The following is a 16010-nucleotide window of genomic DNA, read 5'->3' as shown; positions in this document are numbered from 1 at the left end:
TTTAAAAATAAAGACAATTTCAGACTGTTTTCTTTGTTTTACTCTGGCCAATAATAGAACAAGCATATTCTGAAAATGTACACACTACAAATACAGCTCTTGGCAAAACAATTGAAGTTACACTGCAAAAAATGAAATCTAAGTAAGATTAAATATCTCAAATAAGGGTGATATTTGCTTATTTTCTGTCTGATAAGATAATTCTTCTCACTAAACAGATTATATGTTAGAGTCTTTTACTTGTTTTAAGGGTTTGGGTCCTAAATTATCTCAGTAAGATATTACAGCTTGTTGCTGAGATTTTATGACCTAAATTGAGTAAAAAATGCTTAAAACTAGAATATCAAGTTTTGCAAAGCTGTGTCATCAACACTCACAAGTATAAAACTGCTTTTTCAAAGTAATAATTTCTTATTTCAAGCATGAACAAAAAAATCATGATTATAACACAATTGTATCTCATAATTAAAATAGATGACGTTTTATTTTCAATGAAACAAGAGAAAATGCGTACTCATATAGTAGTACAGTTGGCACAGTACAGTAAACTGACAGTTAATATTTAAACATTTAACATGTGACATTTCAAACTATTTTGAACAGAAATAATTCATGCACATTCAGGTAAATTCTTCAAAATTACAATAAAAACAAATTTGGCTGGGGGCTGGGCTGTATATATATATATGTATGTATGTATGTATGTATATATATATATATATATATATATATATATATATATATATATATATATATATATATATATATATATATATATATATGTATGTATGTATGTATGTATGTATGTATGTATGTATATATATATATATATATATATATATATATATATATATATATATATATATATAAATAAATAAATAAATATATATATATATATATATATATATATATATATATATATATATATATATATATATATATATATATATATATATATATACATATATATATATATATATATATATTCCTCGCGCACTAATTGACTGAAAGAGCACGCATTTGGCGCGATGATGTCATGTTATCGATGGGAAAATGCATTTTTAGACCATATGATTTGCCTGAGCGGCTAGAAACCCCGAGAGTAACAAGCGGTTGCCTTGTTGCCTTCCATTAAGAACAATAAACAAGTTTTTAGTGTAAGTTTGCTGGTTTCAAGAAATGTAATGCCGAGTGCCATTATCATTATGTCAAGATAATGGCACTAGCATTTACTTAATTTAAGAGTATTTTTTAACATATTGAGAAAAAAGGTCTCTCTATTTTTTTTTTCTATCAAGAAAAGTGCACTTGTTATTAGTGAGAATATACTTGTTTTAAGGTATTTTTGGGTTCATTGAGGTTAGCTAATTTTACTTGTTTTGGAAAGTCTTGACAAGCTACATTTTCTTGTTCTATTGGCAGATAATTTTGCTTAGTTCAAGTAAAATACCCCTAATTTTTTGTTCTTGTTTTTGAACACTGACTTTTTGCAGTGTAGTTGAAAATTCTGAGGAAAAAATTGGCGCAGTTTCAAAAACACAATGAAGAAAACAATAAACTTAGGCTTTGTCTCAGTGTATTTACAAAGCCATTAAACTTTAAGCACTTTCGTGTTGGCAGTTCCCCATTAAAGACATGAATGGAAAAGCAACCGAGTGTTTCCTCAAACCGCTGCATTGGTGACATCTGTAACTGCACATTCCTTTACCGTCACTCAAATATTACACTTATAATATAAACAAAACAATTATCACAATGACACCATAGCCGAAATCATTGTAACATAACTACAAACGTAATCAATGTGAACATAGTAAAACAAACAACAAATGTAGAAACACACATTTTTACAATGGAGTTCAGGGTGCGCAACGAGATGTCAACGAATTGCAAGCGCTGCACGGAACTCTGACTACAAAGATGATAGTCATGTTGACTTAAGTGTTTGCATGCTACCGATTCGTTATTTCATTCGTAGAGTAGATAATTTACAATTAAATAAATGATCATGCGTCAATACTATATTAGTCTGCCGCCATCTGCTGCTACTCCAATCTGCTGATAGCTTGCACCTGCGTTGATTGGAGTAGGGGCAGCCAATCCAGAATCATCAATCAAAGTTTTTTTGTATAACCCTTAATCACAAATGCCTCAAAGGCCTGCACAAACCACAACAACATCAGATCCCACATCAGGGCTAGAAAAAAATTAAACTCAATGGGACAACAAAAAACCTCGGAAGGGGCCGCAGATGGGTGCAGAGTGGAAATGGTTAATAATGTGAGAAGAGGGTGCTTAAAGTCAGCTGACATGTCATCTTTAAACAGTGTCATGTGTGACCTGGGTTACACTTGAATTGCTATTGCAACATCCAGTGGACACATTTAGAACAGCAGTTTCTTTAATTAAAAAACTGCAGGTCATTTTTTTACCTAGCAAACTCATCTTGCGGGCCGCGGCCCAGATTGAACCTGTACCTGTACCTGGCCGTACGTTTGACACCCCTGCTTTAGATTGAGAGCAAAAATTCAGGTTACAAGCATCTCCACCGCTAGTTGACATAGCAAATGTTACAGTGAACCTTGTGAGTTCAGATCAAAACATTCAGTCTTACTCGCTAGCATTAGCTTAACGCTAGCGATTGACATAACTTTGTTTTTCCAAGCATGGGACGGAAGAAGACTTAATTTGACTCCACAAGAGAAACCTCACCTGGCCTGGACATGGAAAGGATTGGCAGATTGATAGTTTAGGCAGTGCTGAGAAGAAAAAGTGGATAATATTAATTGAATTAAATAAATACATCTTTAAAAACCTGACAGAGCAAGTAGCCAGCTAACTTGGTGAAGCAGTTGGAACGTAGCTCTGCTAGTCTGCACCATACTGAAGCAGAATGAGTTGATAACGCCGCCAAAAATGTTTAAATATCTAATGTATCTATGAAAATAAAGGGAAACTGCTGATGGTGTGTTTGACACAGAAGCAACTTGAGGAGATACCATAGAAGTCCACTCTCTAAGGTAAATACTGTACATTATTATTACATTACTTCATGAAACTACTGTACTTGCTGGTACTTTTGATAGGGCGATATATGGCCCAAAATCTATATTGCAGCCTCCTCCAACGATATATTATTTGGTATATGAATGATAATGGAACCATTTCAAAACAGTATTGTATTATTTTCTCAAAACTATTATTAATCTACTTGTTGATCTAGCTACATTTCTGTTAAAATGTAAGCACTTTTATTTATGTTGTTTGGATACTTTACTTTAGTGTTAGGCGATACTACACATTTGGATATCGATCCAATATCAATTAGTTACAGGGGCAGGATAGGTCATACCAATTTTGATACTGATGTTTAACATTTTCAAGATCATGGAATGATTACATTTTTGATTATCACAATTCCAAAATAGAAACAAAACACAGGATGGTGGTGTAACAATATCAATTCAATATTTTAATGATTTCCTAGTATTGGCCTTGAATTAAATAATTCGTTTTTTTCCCTGTGACTTATTTCCTGAGTTTGTAAACAATAACAAAAAAGACAAAAGATGTTGCGATAGAAAAAAGTATGGATCTTATTACTGTAACATTGACCATATACTGATACTATACTTGGTATCGTTACTGTCGATATTTGTATCGAGCTTAGTGGTTAGCATCGCTTATTTTTAGCATGCAGTGTAGCATGTTTAGCTAGTCCTCGTCCTCCAGTAATAATGGTACTTGTAATGTACTTTATTTGCAGATAGCAAGTACGCTACATTTAGTTGAGGACGCGTGTTTCCGCTTGTTGCTGTCAAATTTTCGGGACACAGCTAGAATGTGTCATGAACATGCATTATCACGATACAACAATAGTATTGAAAACTCTATCTTTAACCAAATGTATGTTATTTATGTTGTATATTGTCTATATAGCTCAACCCTATGCTCAATAGGGGACTGAGTTGCATGTAGAGGGACAGAAAGCAGATGTCATTTGTGAGTTTTAATCATAATTATGTTTTATAACAGACATTATCAGAGGTGCAAGTAGCAGAAAACTCTTAGTGACTCATTTAAGTACAAGCAGCCAGCTGCTGTCGAAAGTGGCCAATCTGCACCTTCCAGCCCAATGAATAAACCAGGCTCTTCTAAAACCGTTTGTCTTAAAGTAGAGACATATGACATATTAAGTAATGGCAATTGTAGCAAAGTTGCTCTTTGTTAAATACTTCAGCTTTTTATGTATTTCATATGGACGTACAGAACGGGACAAGCTGCACGTTATTAAAGATTACGCTAGGAGCTCTTTCTTGCATCAAAAGGCTGAGCTGGTTTGCTGTTCTTGCAAGGAGACGAGCGTGTTGCGACGCCAAGAGTTTTAATAGCAGATGTGTATTAATGATCCCCTTTATAAAGCAGGAAACAGGGCTCACAGTCTGGGAACCTGGCACCTACCTCGCCCCTTTGGGCGCTTTGCCAACACGAAATATTCCAACCACCTCTTCAATTTCTACACACAAGTCAGTGCTTCAAGCTGAAAAACAAGTATTCTACATTGTGAGGGAAATTATTGAATCTTAATATTTTGATTGGGACATGGAATATTCTAAACCGATGGACAAACATCCAAATATGGATTATTGTAGTGTTGAGATACAGACGATATCCAATATAAATGATAAACAGAAAGAAGAGGAATGAAAAAAGAATTGCTGAAAAAAAGAAGAATATAAATAAGATTGCGAAGAAAGCGAAGAAGAAAGCGAAGAACGCCAAAAAGAAAAATTGCAAAGAACGCAAAGAACGTAAAAAAGAAAAATTGCAATGAATGCAAAGAAGAATGTAAAGAGGAACACAAAGAACGCGAACAAATAGAATGCATAGAATAAACATGCAACAAATTTATTTAAAAATGCTAAGAAGAAAGTGAAGATGAAGAACACGAAAAAGAAGAACGCGAAAAAGAAGAATGCAAATAAGAACACAAAGAAAATTGCAAAGACGGAGAATGCAAAGGATGCGAAAAAGAAGAATGCATAGAAGAATATGAAGATAAAGAGCGTGATAAAGAATGCAAAGAAGAAGAAGAAGGCGAAGAAGAAAACAAAGAAGAAAAATGCAAAGCAAAAGAACGTGAAGAAGAACGCAAAGAAAAAGGAAGAACACGAAAAAGAACGTGAAGAAGAACATGAAGAAGAACGCAAAAAAGAAAAAGAAGAACAAGAAGAAAGTGTTATCATCTATCCATCCATTTTCTACCACTTGTCCCTCTTGTGGTTGCAGGGGTGCTGGAGCCTATCCCAGCTACATTTGGACAAGTCGCCACCTCATCACAGGGCCAACACAGATAGACAGACAACATTCACACTCACATTCACACACTAGAGCCAATTTAGTGTTGCCAATCAACTTATCCCCAGGTGCATGTCTTTGGAGGTGGGAGGAAGCCGGAGTACCCGGAGGGAACCCACGCAGTAACGGGGAGAACATGCAAACTCCACACAGAAAGACCCCAGAGGACCGAACCCAGTTATCAATCCACTATAAATATTTGCAAATTTTTTGCATCTACAGTACCCATCAAAGTATTTACTGTCATAGCAACCTCATCCATGTACACATTGTACATGCACACTAAATATGATTTTTTTCATGAATATTTCAACCTAATGGCCCAGCATAGAAGAGTTTAAGAAAGGGTTTATTTCACTGGATTTATTGGGAGTCAGAAAACAGATGTGCATGCCTAGAAGCGTGCACTAATATTAGATGATGTTGTGTGCGTGTGTCTGTAAGTGAGTGTGTGTGTGTGCGTGCGTGTGTGTGTGTGTGTGTGTGTGTGTGTGTGTGTGTGTGTGTGTGTAAGCGAGTGATTATGACTTACATTGTGGGACCACTTTTTTATAAAGTCATAATAATATGTCAGCGCACACAAAAACATATTAAAAGGCATATGGTATGAAGGAGTGTACATGAGCGTGTTTATTTTAAAAGAGCAGATATAGTTTTGGGGAAAATAAGTTCAAATTGGCGGGTTGAGCAAATCCTGACTACTACTGTACTTGACGTCCTGGTTCTACTGACACTTGGAAGTGTACGATTAGTCAGTCCCTCCATAATCGTTGCCTAAATTTGCGGAAGCTATTTTTGAATGTTGCAATGTTTTCAGGCTTTTTTTTCAAGAACATTGAATCAACTTTGAATCAACTCAATTTGATATTGATGTTTTAAATGTTTCCTGAAACCTTAACCTGAAAAAAGCACAGGATTTCAACAAAAAATTGAAAACTTACTGAATTGATGTTTTACTCGTTTTATACCACATAGATTTAAAAGTAGACATTAGATGGCAGTAAAAGCACATATTCAGAGCCCATTGTCAAATTATTGTACTGTTTTTATTCATTATAACTAATAATGGTACTAGTAAATTGATCATAATTACTGAATGAAGCCCCACCAAAGGCTTTCTTATTGTCCGCTGTCTGCTCTGTTATCCACAAGCTGTAGCCACAGCGGACTTTTATTATATAGAGAAGGAGAAAGCACTACCGGGACACAAGCCGATAAAGGATCGCCTCACCCTGCTAACTTGTGCTAATGCTATCAGCTGACAAAATAAAGCCACTACTTGTTTATCACTCCGCACCTCCCAGAGTGTCCAACAATGCCACTAATATTCACAGAAACAAGGTAAAATAATGTAACTTTTTTGCAGGCAAACAAGGGATGAGAGAGAAAAGATCCAGCCCGGTACGAATGGTCTGGTGTGAGTCGGTCCACACTTTCCTTTAAGTAAACCAGCGGTAGAAATTAAGGCTGTCTGATGAGCCGCACTCAGGGCTCCTATTTCTTGCAGTGGGTCTGTTGACTAAGACTTCGCACACAGACCTCTGCTATGGTTTGATCTGCTCTGCCATCCAAAGCAAACACCAAGACATGAAACACATGTTTACCACCTCGGTCACTACGCATCTTCTCTTACCCCGACATTAATGAGGTGGTTGATTGGCTGCCTGGGTCAATGTGGTCTATGTCACCTCAAGGTTGCAATGCAATGCAGGCAGCGTGCCAAACCAAGATAGTGATGGAACACCAAAAAAGTCAGTGGGATGGTGGCAGTCAGTGTGGTATGAGGCTGCATAACAAGCATGGTTTGGTGTCTCTGGGGTTGTTGGAGGAGGATATTTGGTTGTGTAATGATAGCATAGCAACACATTGGCATAAATCCCGCAGTGACTTCAGATTCGAATCACTGCAGAGTTGTTTCGTCTTGGTGGTTGGACAAGAAGGATAGAGTAAAGCTGCACTTATGGCCAAGCAGGGTATTTGAATACTCAGCATTGAAAAGTGCTGGATTCCACAATGTGTGCTTTCTATTTCACATTCATGAGGGGGGAAGATTTCTTGGATGCTTTGCTGAAGTCAGCAAAAAAATGTGTTCTGGCGTTGAAGACTTTCAGTGCAAAAGTCATTAATAACAGGATTTAGCGATGCCACGATAGCGCCAACTTACACAAATTTAAACGCAAATCTAATTTAAACCCTTGTGAATTTTACGCAGCCTCACAATTTTGTCCAATGCTCGCAACTTCCCTGCAAATTTTGGTTAATCATCGTAATTTTCGCCAATGCAATTTGTCTCTGAGCAGCACTCAAGCGTGCATGTCAAGGGTCTAATCAAAACTTGTTTGTTTCTAGTGTAGAAGAAGCAGGTACAACAATATGTAACAATCTATTAACTCTTTATTGCTCAAACAACACAATTGCCGTCCTCTCGAGTAGCTCAGACCTACATCCTGTTCCTGTCTACAGCACTAAGCCTTCTGGGTAATGTAGTATACAAATATTAACTTCCTAGTTTACATATTAGTATATATTTATTCAACATTTATTTATCCAGAGTACAACAATTAAGAGCAGAACATTTACATGTCAGAGATGTTGAATTATGATGATAAACTGTCATTGTCTCTCATTTACCAACACAAATTTACTCTATAGATTGCTTTCAACAGTTTAAAAATGATCTTAATGTGAGGGGCTAAATGTGTTGGAACATAAATGAATGTTTAAGATGGACAAACACTTTTCAAGTAAAAAACATACACAGAGAATGTCTGCAACTTAAAGATGACTAAGCAGACAGTGGACAATAAGGAACCCTTTGGTGGTGTTTATTTCTGTAATTATAATAGTTTATCACTATTATTAGTTGTAATGAATAGCACAGTACTTTGACAAAAAACTCAGAGTACCGGTATGTGCTTTTTACTGCCATCTAGTGTCTACTTTGAAGTGTGTGTGGTATAAAACGAGTAAAACATTAGTACACTATTTGTTTTCCATTTGTTGTTGATTGTATTGTTACGAGGAACACTTAAAACATTAATAACAAATTCATAAAATCACAAGTTGATTCAATAATATTGAAAAAATTAGCCTCAAAATATTGCAACTTTTGCAGCAACTTTCTGAAACATGTGCCGCAAATTCAGACATTTTAGGCCACACATTCACAAAAAAATATTGCAAAATTCAAGAGGGACTGATTATAATCAACCATCTATCTGCTAATCTGAAAAACTTTTTGGAGTATGTTCATTTAACATGTTTTATCAGCACCTAGGGTAAGGAAGCAGGAGTCGGCGTATTGATCCAAATATTGACAGTATCAATACCATAAGTAGTATTAGTATTAGATTAATACCAGCATGGTAAGATTCATATTTTTGACATATATATACACTGTATATACACATATATACTGTATATCATGTCTGTAATTAATACGATAATCAAGTATTAGTTCTAATCTATCTAATTAGTATTCTTATTTTACTATTATTATGTATTATACAAAATAAGTACATATAGTATATATAATAATATATATAGTATATATCATTTATATTTTTTGTATGTATGTACAGTATATGTAATTTTAATGTTTCCCTAATATCTTAGTTCTGTGTTCTATTACATTTGCCAGGGTGTTATGTAATCGTTGCTATTGGTATCTGTTAGTTAGTTTGTTAGTTAGTAAAAAAGTTTTAAGCTGATTTTTATAAAACGTTCAGGAAATTTACAAAAAATGGGATAAAAAAAACACTGATTAGATTTTGGGGCTGACCCGTACCATTTCTACTACCTCACGTTTAAACTTCTGTGTGTGTGTGTGCCTGTGTATGCTACAGACCCTGCAGAGACAAAGAGAGGGTTCACTCCATTTCTCTCATCCCGCTATAAATAACTCAAAAAGTTTCGGGTGGATTTTCATCTAACTTTCAGAAAATGTCTGAAATAGGATAAAGAATAGCCGATTGGATTTTGGGTCTGATCCGGATATTTCTACTATGTTACCCTTAGGGCAGGGTATTGACAAGGACTTCACGAAGTGACAGGTATCACCATACTTGAGACACAATATGGTACAGTATTGTGATGTGTTGCGTTATACTGAAATAATCCACAGAGTTCACCGATAAATAAAAAATGCAGTTTATATAATACAAGTTGTTTATATGTACACTAGATAATTAAAATAATTGTTAGTTGCAGCACTACTAACTAACAAACTAACTAAATACCAAACTAACAAACTAACAGCAATACTTACGTTACCTCCCAGTGGAAACACTTAGTACTATTAGATAAAGATGGAAGTGCAGTGCCCTCACCTGGTTGTTGAGATGCAAGCAAAAACAATGTATAACATCGAGCACAGCGCAGGAGGTATCCTGTTTTTGTTTGCTATTATTCATGTATTGAAGGATCAAATTTGATATGATGGCACTTTTTAAATCATAATCGTTCACAGGGTGAAACTATCGAACAAATACGATATTTATCGTACAAAATTGTATTCCTGGCAACGTTGATACCGATTCAAATACTATATCTGGGAGGTCTTATTCTCACCATCCACAGGACTGATGTAATCTGGTAGGTGAGCTGCCGCCGCCGCCGCTGCCGCCGCCGCACTGCTCTGCATCAAGAGGTCGCCATACGGACTGCGCTGGCTGGCAGTGGCCATCAAATGGTAGTACTCTGTAGGGTTAGCCCCTGGTGGCGGTGGAGGGAGACTGAACAGGGATCGATCCTTTAAGTGTTCATGGGTGACTGTTGGAGAAATGAGAAGAGCAAATTAAAACTATTAAAAATCTAAATGATCAGAATATACCAGAATCAAGCTGTGGTGAAGTCTGAGGTCAGACTTTGAGTAGTGGTACCTCGATTTTTGAATGCTCCACTTTTCATAAGATTCGGTTTTTGACAATAATGTTCACTAAAATTTGGCCCTAGTTTACAGTCTTGGCTTGCAATATTTGGTCTACGGCCAAATATTGCGCATGACAAACCTGTTTGTTTGTCTGCATATCACCAAAGAATTCACATGTTGGTGACTCGGTCTGTGTAATTTTTTTTTATTGAGTATGACCCTAAAATAATTCGCCATGGGACCAAAGGAAAGTTGTGAGTGCTGTCTGGAACAGATTAAAAAATGCTTGTTTTTTTTGACAATTTACTTTTCAACTAACTTTTTGGATCGTGTTACTAAAAAATACTTCGGTACTGCATTTATTGTGATTTTTACTGGATTCAGTCTGTAACATGAAACATTTTTCACATCATCAGCCTCAGACTGATCATCAATGGATGATCAGTCTGAGGCTGAAGGAGCGAATTAGCGATCTTGAATTATAAACTACTGGCAGAGCATTTTTCAAGTTTCATTCCGTTATTTCGTGTTGATATGGAACATTTTTAAATCTTTTAAGTGACGTTTTCTTTGTAAAATATATCATCTTTAAATCTTTTATCTGGTATTGGAGACTGTACTCATGTTTAGAGAGTAGCTTCCCCTAATTGAAAGACCAGAAGCTGACACATGTGGAAGAATATGCAACTGTAATTATTTGATACTTGTTTACATTGACTAATGTGCTGTTTTAGACTGCAATATGATTAAATTAAAGACATTTATTACGTATGTCTAGCTTGTGTGCTATTGTGTGCTTAGCTGTTATGTAATTGTGAGCTAGCCTGTAGCCATGTTTAGCTTTTGTAAATGACTTAACTAAAATTTCAGAAAAGACCAACCATGTGTGCTTATTGGGGGACATTTAGATGTTAACTGGCGGTCCAGCTCTGCACAAGTAAACACGCTGCAGGACTGCTTGTATCGGACCGATTGTATCGGACATGTTACATGCAAATTCATATCACCCGATCCCTGTGTTTTTGCTGATATCAGGCTGATATCCGATATCAATATTAAACTGGGACACCCTTAGTTTAAAACTGTCCTCTGTCTTTCCTCATGGTGAAAATTCATTTCAACAACAGCACTTTTGAAATCCCAGTTAATATTCGGCGTCGTAGTATGTTGTAGACTCACCTTCAGCCGGGCTCAGTCCTCGTGCTGCAGAGATCATGGAGAGGGTGGGGCTGCTGTGCACAGAGCGCAGGTAGTGCTCCATGTGGGGACTGACATAGGGATGCGGAGGGCTGAACGGTGAATCCCCCGGACCAGCCGTTGCATGGGGCGATAGACGGATCAAGGAGATGTCTGAGATCACTGGACTTCCTGTAAGTCCTGCAGCTCTGTGGGAGAAAACTATCATTTTAAATCAACTCCTCACAAGGCTGTAGTGTTAAATATAATATATATACAGTATGATTGAACTACTGGTACATGCTTGCTTTCAGCTTAAGTTGATCTTCAATCCAACACCATGCCTGAACTTAACATTCAGTCCATGTTCACAGGAAAAATGCCCACTTTCCCTACTTTGGTGTTACAAAATGTGCACATGAAAACACATTCATCAGCTGTCATGTTCCTTTTATCGATCCGAAGCTTTAAAAACTAACGACCAAAGCTGCCTTGGTGGCATTACATCACCTTTGTTCATCAATACAGTAATTCAGAAGTATATGATAATATTAGTGTACAATGATGTGTACATCAATTTTAAACTCACTTTATGTACACAGAGCTCAGGAAACATTGAACAAATTGGTGCCATGTGTGTCCCCAGGAAATAAAATGTATAAATGCAATAACATGCAACAATATTTTGTGTAAAATATTGTAAAGTGTCCTACACAATACACATTGTCTGTCACCACTTCCTAAAATTTGACTTTACCATGAAATATAATAATTTTAATTCTTTATAAATGTTTTTGGTATTTTTCTACATATTTTTGTTTTTCTTATCCCAAAAATATTTTTGTAAAAAAACACAAAAAACAAAAAAACCCCTGAAAACCTTAAAGTACTAGTATAATGGAAATGATAAGTTGACATTATATTTAAAGCACTTATCATACATTTCTGTTTTGTACCACAAAAAGACTTACAAAGTTTTTGAGTACCGTATTTTTTGGACTATAAGTCGCTGTTTTTTTCATAGTTTGGCCGGAGGTGCGACTTATACTCAGGAGCGACTTATGTGTGAAATTATTAACACATTACCATAAAATACCAAATAATATTATTTAGCTCATTCACGTAAGAGACTAGACGTATAAGATTTAATCGGATTTATCGATTAGGAGTGACAGATTGTTTGGTAAACGTATAGCATGTTCTATATGTTATAGTTATTTGAATGACTCTTACCATAATATGTTACGTTAACATACCAGGCACGTTTTCAGTTGGTTATTTATGCGTCATATAACGTACACTTATTCAGCCTGTTGTTCACTATTCTTTATTTATTTTAAATTGCCTTTCAAATGTCTATTCTTGGTGTTGGGTTTTATCAAATACATTTCCCCCAAAAATGCGACTTATACTCCAGTGCGACTTATATATGTTTTTTTCCTTCTTTATTATGCATTTTCGGCCGGTGCGATTTATACTCCGGAGCGACTTATACTCCGAAAAATACGGTAAATGGATATTTTCAAAATAATATAAATCTCACAGGAATTGTGCCATTGTGTGAGATAATAAGGAATAATAGTCACGCAATTTGTGACGTGCATGTGGGAACTGTGGTTCCCTTCAACAACAACAACAACAACAACAACAACAACAACAACACTACTACTGCGTGAAAGACAACAGAGACTACTTTGGGACAAATGATGATCCACAACCTTATATTTTTTTAGCCTGAAAATAAGGAGGATGAGCAACAATTTTTTTAAGCTGTGCGCTAAACAGATCCAGCTTGTGTGAAACACGATAGCATCATGTAGTAATATTGCGGAGTGTTGAACAACACCACAATCACTTACTGTATAATGTCTGCTGTCACTGGGATGCCGACTGATGGGATGTTTATATCTTCCCGAGAATTAAACATAAGCGTCTTTTTGTGTCTTTCTCGCCATCTCCAGGTATAAGTTGCATGTCAAAGTTCACCAACGTCTTGTTCTATTGCTACAACCTTCCACTATCCAAGTGAGAGGCATGATTTATAATACATAATTAACTTTCACCAGCTCAAGAGGCGATTGAGCAGCAGCAGCAGGTCTCAAAATGTCAATACAGCAGCACAAGTTAGTTACCTCCTGTGATCAATGCGCCGCTGAAAAATAGGTTGTCAGCAATAGCCATTATAATAACAAAATGGCTAATGCTTGGTTAATATTCAGGTCACGAGATGTGTATGGAGTATTATTGGCGGTTTTTGGATAGTTATTTAGAGGGCTTTGTGGGCGAAATAGAGGAGCTGACTTTTGCTAGCGTTTATTTTTCATGCAGAAGGCATAAAAAAAAGAAAAACATATGTGTTCTTGTCATACATAGGGATTGTGAATGATAAACAGCACATCTCATTCCAATGTTTGCATATTTCTATTATCACTGTTCTGCTGACTATGGTCAGAGTGCAGATCACTTCCTACAGTGACATCATCAAGTCCCGCACGAACGGAAATAGCTAAAGACATTTGGAGCAAAATATTCAAACTGGCCGTCTGAAATTTTGGAATTTGGTGGCTGTTGAGACGATATTTTGCGGATTGGAAATATATTTGAATATTACGGTTAAATGAAACACAATTTAGCATTTAAAGAGCATTTATTTTTTCTTTAAACTGGTACTTTAGTACACTTGATGTCACGGCCTGGGCGCATTGGAATTCGCCCTCATCCTTGCGCACTGCAAGCACCGCAGGACACGCCCCCACACGCGCCGCGCAGACCGCGGCCACGCACCTCCACAGCTGGCGGCAATCATCTATCAGCACACCTGCCGTTAATGAAGTAGCTGCCTTCATAAGCGTGGACAACCTGGCTTGCCGCCGCCGGAATATAGTCTTCAATTGGCGTATAGTAAGCGATCATCCTGCTTGATGCAATCCTGCTCTCTCTGTCTGTTTTCCCTTCCGTGTCTCATTGTCGTGTCATCCTACTGCAGACCTCCGTTCCCGTGTTTGACGTTGCTGTGTGACTCGTCATTCCTCGTCGTTCCCCTGCTTCCCTGACTGCCTCCTTCGTTCCCCGACTCCTTGCTCGTCCCTGGATTCTGACGCCTCTCTATCTCCCCGGATCACCTGCCTGCCCATGGACTTCCTCTTCTCTCGTGCAACACTTGGTAACACACACTTCAGTTAATCTACACACATAGTCACTCTCATACACTCTTGGATTTTGTCGCACTCCATTCTAGTTTATTAGTATTGTTAATTATTATTATTATATATATATATGTATGTTACTATATATATATAATAATTGTACATACTGCCATCTAGTGTCTGTTTGCCGTCACCTCCCCTTAGTAAACACAACGCTTGAGTGGTGTTATTGGGTTTGTACTCAGTCCCTAATCATAAAGTCTTTCCTGTCAACATGCTACTAGCATAAAGACCTTATTTCATTAATTTGATAATTTTATGATAATCATGCTAAAAACTCACTCCTGCTACTCACATGTTTAAAAAGTTACCTGTGATGGGTCAACATCTCTTAACTACTTCTTACCTACTACTTACTTTCCCTTACCTTTTATCACCTACTTCTCACCTTCTGTTGCCTACTTTTCACCTATGGTTACTTACTTCTTACCTTCTGATATCTACTTATTACCTTCTGTTACCTACGTTTCACCTTCTGTTACCTACTTCTTACCTTCTCTTACCCACTTTTTCAAATACACATTTTGAATAGGTTAATAGGTGTATTTTCAGATTTAGAGTTGAAAAAAAAAGACAGGAAGTAAGTTTATTTGAGAGTTACAACAAGCAAATATCACTGATTCAGTGGAATGACTTCATCAATGTTTTGAGTCGAACTTGCGTGACATCAAATCATCACTCATGAATCAAACACTGCCAAAACAACAGTTTTTAAAAGTTTGGATCTTTGACATTTTTAAGTATAAAAACCTATGTTAACGTGTGTACAAAAAGCCAAAGTGCATCAAAAAATAAGCTAATAGGTTCAATCTGCTAACATGCTTTCCCTTCTTCACTTCCTCAGCTAATACAAAATAATCTCTTTTGTTCACCTTCTCCTACGAAGCCCTGGAGGGGCAGACAAGTCAGGACGAAAGCCTTTCATCTGTGTGGCAACAAGTTATGTTTGGGTTGAAAGAACTACAGGCTCTTACAATGTCAACGCTGTAATCCTTCTGAAGTTGCCTACAGCCGCCTTCTCATCTCAAGTTATCAGACAGCCCGCCAGTCACACAGGATACACATTCAACATGTCATGTCTGGCAGAAGATCGGAAGCTTTGTTTGCTAAAAAGACATTGAAGTGGTGTAACGCTTAAATCGCTGGTATCCAAGGTGCAGCTTGGGGCACATCTGTGGCCTGCAGCTTATTTTTCACTGACCCACAGCATGTTGTTAAAATATACTTTAACAACAAAACTCACAAAAATAATAGCTCAGTTTAAAAAGTTCAAGGCATGTGCCCAGGCATTGCACACTTCCCTTCTTTGGTTTGACTGGCCCGACACTAATCCATGCACACACACGCATGCACATGCGCAATGTATCCGAGTCATAGTATGAGTAGGGATGTCCGATAAT

General features: G+C 36.8%; 1 protein-coding gene across 1 annotated transcript in view; it reads right to left on the bottom strand.

The window, feature by feature from the left end:
• The window catches only part of LOC133663355 (zinc finger protein GLI2-like), a 184864-nt gene that overhangs the window by 25604 nt on the left and 143250 nt on the right, over window positions 1-16010 (bottom strand). Inside the window, exons 4-5 of the mRNA XM_062067765.1 lie at window positions 11408-11613; window positions 9928-10128 (exon numbers count right to left, since the gene is read on the bottom strand). Of these exons, the coding sequence (XP_061923749.1) occupies window positions 9928-10128; window positions 11408-11613 (407 nt within the window). The remainder of the gene's footprint in view (window positions 1-9927; window positions 10129-11407; window positions 11614-16010) is intronic.

Source organism: Entelurus aequoreus, linkage group LG13, assembly GCF_033978785.1.
Source record: "Entelurus aequoreus isolate RoL-2023_Sb linkage group LG13, RoL_Eaeq_v1.1, whole genome shotgun sequence".
Taxonomy (NCBI): domain Eukaryota; kingdom Metazoa; phylum Chordata; class Actinopteri; order Syngnathiformes; family Syngnathidae; genus Entelurus; species Entelurus aequoreus.
Note: the sequence above shows the minus strand (reverse complement) of the source record. Positions and strands in the feature narration are given on the sequence as shown.